Source organism: Etheostoma spectabile, unplaced genomic scaffold (genome assembly GCF_008692095.1).
Source record: "Etheostoma spectabile isolate EspeVRDwgs_2016 unplaced genomic scaffold, UIUC_Espe_1.0 scaffold397, whole genome shotgun sequence".
NCBI classification, from domain to species: domain Eukaryota; kingdom Metazoa; phylum Chordata; class Actinopteri; order Perciformes; family Percidae; genus Etheostoma; species Etheostoma spectabile.
This window is the reverse complement of record NW_022605601.1, coordinates 639,508-644,904: the sequence shown is the minus strand read 5'-3', so window position 1 is coordinate 644,904 and position 5,397 is coordinate 639,508. Positions and strand designations below refer to the sequence as shown.

The following is a 5,397-nucleotide window of genomic DNA, read 5'->3' as shown; positions in this document are numbered from 1 at the left end:
TTAATCGGTTGCACGTTTGCCGAGCCAGGATAAACCGGTGGAGCTATGTCAAGCCAGGTGTAGATAGCCAGGATAAGTGCACGTTCACGGTTTTCTCAAATAGACCACGTTATCGATCAGATTTACTGATGCAGAGATGAGAAGACGCATGCGCCAAATGTTTCACCCAATGTACAGCAGCTTCGAATGGAAAGTAACGAGGAGGGGAAGAATATGGTAAAAGGGAAATACGGCTCTTATCAAACGGAGAGAAAAAGCCCGACATAGCGGACCCGACTGAATGTGTGGGGGTTTAATATCTACTTTGCCTCAAAAGTGAGCAGAGGGAACTAATGTTCCTCGGGAAATGGACCCTACAGACTTTAGGCTTAATTTCAAACCCTTTTTTACAACGTGAGAACATGTTTTACAACCCCGCAACAATCTCTATAATATCTAATTCTTTGTACAATTAATGTTCATACAGAACAATCAAAGGGACAACTAGAAAAAAAGTAAATGACTTCAATACACGCGGTGAACATATATGTAAAACAATATTCATGTTTTTTTATTCTTCTGACAATTGACCGCACCAAATATAAGTTAGAAGCATTGTGGTGTTCCAGTGAGAGAATGTAAAGGCTACACTACATACGTACTGTATATAGGCCACGTTATTAGTCCGGTGATGTGAGACCTATTGAGAAGATTATGAAACCAATGTAAGCTATAACAAAAAACAATAGGCTCACTTATTAAGGAGTAGGCCTAACACAAACTACCCTTCATTAGAGAAGGACAAGCAACAAGAAAATGAAATCATGAATGTTTATTGGGTCTCGGGACCAGTCTGCCATTAATTACATCTGGGAATATCGCTACATTAATATCGTCACACTAATCTCGGAGCGCGTCCTGTAGAAACTGAAGCTGAGACCAAGGACGCTGCGCTGCTATCTCTATTTTACAGAGAGAGTGGACAATGACACAAACTCGCAGTCTGCCCCCCCCCCCCCCTCTGGCAGGGCATATAAGACACGGGCACACAGCCATCCTGGTCAGACTGCGCGACGACGCCAGGCCGCCTCGACCACACATACCGTCCCACACGGGAAAAGTTCCCATCCCATCAGGGGGGCCAGTGCAACCATTTCTGACCATCTAAACAGCTGTAGTAGGGTTTAAATCAATTTCGCGAAAACAAAAGTGACAAGTAGGCTAATGCATGTTAATAAAAATAAAGCAGAAAACATGCAGAAGACAACGCAATAACTGTTAAACACGTTTATTTCGGATCAGAGCTGCAGCTGATTGAACACATGAGACTCCAGGATTAATCTTAGCCTGGCTGTTAGCCTGCTCTGGACCAGGCTAGCCGCAAAGAATAAATCTCCATGGTTACTTGGCTGGGCTTAATTCAATCTGGTTTTGTGCAACCGAGTCCAAGCTAAATTCATCCAGGATAACTTGAATATCCCGGCTTAATCCCTTATCCTAGTTTCGTGCAACAGGCCCCTGGAGTAGTTAAGGTTAGGATAGCCAAAAAAAGAAAATACAAAATGTGTGTCTGTATTGTCGGTAACTGAGCCATGTGGTTAAACACTATCTTTAAACAAACATCTCAGAGCATGTGACCTCTGAGACAAAGAAAACCACATGTCCCACAAGCGGCCTGAGAGCCCTTTTCCGAACAAAGACAACGCAGCCTCTATGCAAAAGCCTACAAATTCACACTTCCATGGGAAAGGATGGCCTGAGGTCTAAAAAAAACTACAGAAGTTGTAGTTCACACCTACATGTCACCTTCAAGAACTCAGATTCCCTAAGGGGGAGGTGACTGTTTTGGTGGCTACAAGATAGAAAGACCCTGCATACTTGCTGGACAAAACTGGCTTCTTTTCTACTGAAAGTCGTCAGATTTGTTGCTAGTCGCTCTTGTAAAAAAAAAAAAAAAGTGGCGCACTAGTAAAAGTTTGTTTGTGTTGTCGTATTGACACTGAACATTCATGAACTTGTCTCTGTTGGATACAACAATTATATACATACTATATATAGTCAGGACAAAAAAAATTAAAAAAAATACTGACGTGGGAACTAATTGCACAAAAAACTTCAACGACATTGACATTAGCTGGTGACTGTATGAAATTGCACACGCTCTCCTCTCAAAGTATTTTTAACAGGCTAGCCATTTCCCCCTGCTTCCAGTCTTTGCCAAGCTAGCCTAAGTACATCCTGTACTGTATATGTGTGTATGCGCACATGCACAGACCCAGTGCTGGACTCGTAGATTTTTCCTAGATGGCAGTCTTCGGGTGGTGAATCTAGATTGTGCCAGAAGTCAGCAAAGCAGTGATTGCCATCCGTATGCGAACGTTCAAAACCATAGTCACTACACAAACCACAGGAACACAGACATCATAATTAACAAACATCTAGACTAGATATTAATTTTTGACCACATCATAAACAAAATGTGCTAGTCTAAGAAAATAATGGTTGAATGCACCTGAGGAGACAGATTACATAGGTTTAGTATGGTCACATGCAGTTTAATACTAATTTAGAGCATTATATGATTTTAATAGACAATTAAAAAAAACAGATTGGTGATGGTATAAATGTACCTATACAATCAAATCATGCACATTTAAATACTAAGTTTGTCATTGTGACAGCCAAAGAGGCTGTGGCCTTGTTCTGTGTGAATGCTTGTGCACTTGAAGGTACTTGGCCGAGGTGATAACGAGGTAACTGGGAGAATTCTGCCAGTGCTCCCCTGCTACTTAACCCAGCCTGCCCAGAGCATATGGTTAAATTTAAATGATTCATTTCACATTTTTCTACCAGTCATTTGCTAAACAACAAAAAGGAGAAACACTAGATGGCAGGAGGGTATTTTACGACAACATTTAATGCAACACAGGCTTACGGAGCCGGACCCAAACGCAACACTCCCGTCACTGTTTATCCGATAGCGGCAGCGTGGTGTCTCTAGTCACCTCTGTGTCTTTAGCTGCAGATTGTTGTACATCCCAGGGCTGAAATCCTTTCTAGTGAAATACAGACACACTTGACACTGTTTAGTTGTCAGCCTTTTAACCATGTTTAAGCCAGCTAATGTTAGTACCTAATGGTCGGCTAACGTTACCTGCTGTAAATAAACTAGCGTCACACCCTAGGCCGTTTAAAAAATGCATGACGATTCATTTTTTTATATCTCAACTGGCTGGTCATCTTTACACATTTGAATCGATTTTTAACTGATTCACAATGCATCGTTTCATCTATAACATACAGTATATAAAGTAATAAATATATAAGTATATATAATGTAATAAATAAATATATACTATATATACAGTATATACAGGGTTCAACAGTAATAGTTGCCTGGTTGCCCTTGGCAACCAGATTGAGTCAGTTGAAGATTTCCTGGTCTCTGGTTGGATCCTTTGGCCAATCAGTTCAATATTAGTATCAATAGTATCAATTATATTATATATATATTATATAAAAAGAAATCAAAACTTACAAAACCAAAACATTTATTTCAAAAGAAGTCAATAGTTCATATGGTTGTTGTAAATTTTAAACAACATTCGTGCACAAGATATTTCCAGTGTTGTGCGACCACAAACGCACATTTGCTGTTAAAAGTTAAAGGCAATGCAATTTTCTGTTCATGTTAGTAACATGTTCAAATCCGGTGCTAATATGGCACCAGTGCCCGGTATCTACTGGACAAAATAGCATCGCAGATTTTGGTTCCTCATTATGCTGTCACTTAAAATTTCTGTGCTGCTTTCTGATGCTCCGAAACCCACGTTAGAGGCAACAGAAACATTGCTGTATGTCATGCTATTAAACACTAATAACACATTACACAGCAGGTAACGTTGGCCTACCATCAGCTACAGTAGTAATAGTTTAAACACGGTTAAAATGCTGAAAACTAAACGTAGAAGTGTGACGTATTTCATTGTAGAGTGTTCCAACAGCAGGACGTACAACAGTCTGCCGCTAAAGCTACGGGCTAAAAAACTTAAATTAACAGTGGTCACTGTTGTTGTTGGAAAAACAGCACAGACGGGACAAAATGTTGTTTACTGATAAACCTTGTGGTGCATTCAAAGCTATTGTAAGATGCCATTTTCTTATCTGTTTTTTTTTAACAGCAATTGACTGGTGAAAGAAGTAATTATTGTTAAAGCAATACTATGTAACTTTTCCGTCTTCAGTCCTTCTACAGGTTGTCTCATTGGAGCTACAGCTTGCATTGCTATAGTTCCAATGAGATACAGGGGGACCAAAGTGGGGAGTTGTGCGACCTGTAGTTCCAATGAAACAATCTGTAAGGGGGAAAAGTTAAATAGTATTGCTTTAAAAGTTATTGTTATTACATTTTTAATAATCATTTAAATTCCTCCCTTTTTTGTGCTGATCCAAAAATGATCCAATTCGTGACTCAAAACAGCAAAACCAAAAGCTGATGTCTGGTTGCAGAGCCGGCAACCACTTAAAAAAGTTAGTGTTGAGCCCTGATATATATTTACACACAGTACAGGCCAAAAGTTCGGACACACCACATTGAATGCATTTTCTTTATTTTCATGACACTGTAGATTATCACTGAAGGCATCAAAACTATAAATGAACCAATGTGAAATTATGTACTTGTATTACAATTATGTACAAAAAAAGTGTGAAATAACTGAAAACATGTCATTCTAGTTTCTTCAAAGTAGCCATCCTTTGATCTGATTACTGCTTTGCACACTCTTGGCATTCTCTTGATGAGCTTCAAGAGGTAGTCACCTGAAATGGTTTCCCAACAGTCTTGAAGGAGTTCCCAGAGATGCTTAGCACTTGTCTGCCCTTTTGACTTCACTCTGCTGTCCAGCTTTCCCCAAACCATCTCGATTGGGTTCAGGTCCGGTGACTGTGGATGCGCAGCACTCCATCACTCTCCTTCTTGGTCAAATAGCCCTTACACAGCCTGGAGGTGTGTTTGGGGTCATTGTTCTGTTGAAATATATGATGGACCAACTAAACGCAAACTGGATAGGATGGCATGTTGCTGCAGGATGCTGTGGTAGCCATGCTGGTTCAGTATGCCTTCAATTTGGAATAAATCCCCAACAGTGTCACCAGCAAAGCCCCCCCACACCATCACACCTCCTCCACCATGCTTCACGGTGGGAACCAGGCAATTCATCCGGTCACCTTTTCTGCGTCACACAAAGACACGGCGGTTGGAACCAAAGACCTAAAATTTGGACTCATCAGACCAAAGCACAAATCTCCTCTGCTTGTTTCCTCTCCTTAGCAGTGGTTTACTAGCTGCTATTTGACCGTGACGGCCTGATTTGCGCTCTCCTCTTGACAGTTGTTCTAGAGATGTGTCTGCTGCTA

General features: G+C 40.6%; 1 protein-coding gene across 1 annotated transcript in view; it reads right to left on the bottom strand.

Annotated features, from left to right (window-relative positions):
- The window catches only part of sorcs2 (sortilin-related VPS10 domain containing receptor 2), a 530,001-nt gene that overhangs the window by 29,752 nt on the left and 494,852 nt on the right, over window positions 1–5,397 (bottom strand). Inside the window, exon 17 of the mRNA XM_032511626.1 lies at window positions 2,255–2,374. Within this exon, the coding sequence (XP_032367517.1) occupies window positions 2,255–2,374 (120 nt within the window). The remainder of the gene's footprint in view (window positions 1–2,254; window positions 2,375–5,397) is intronic.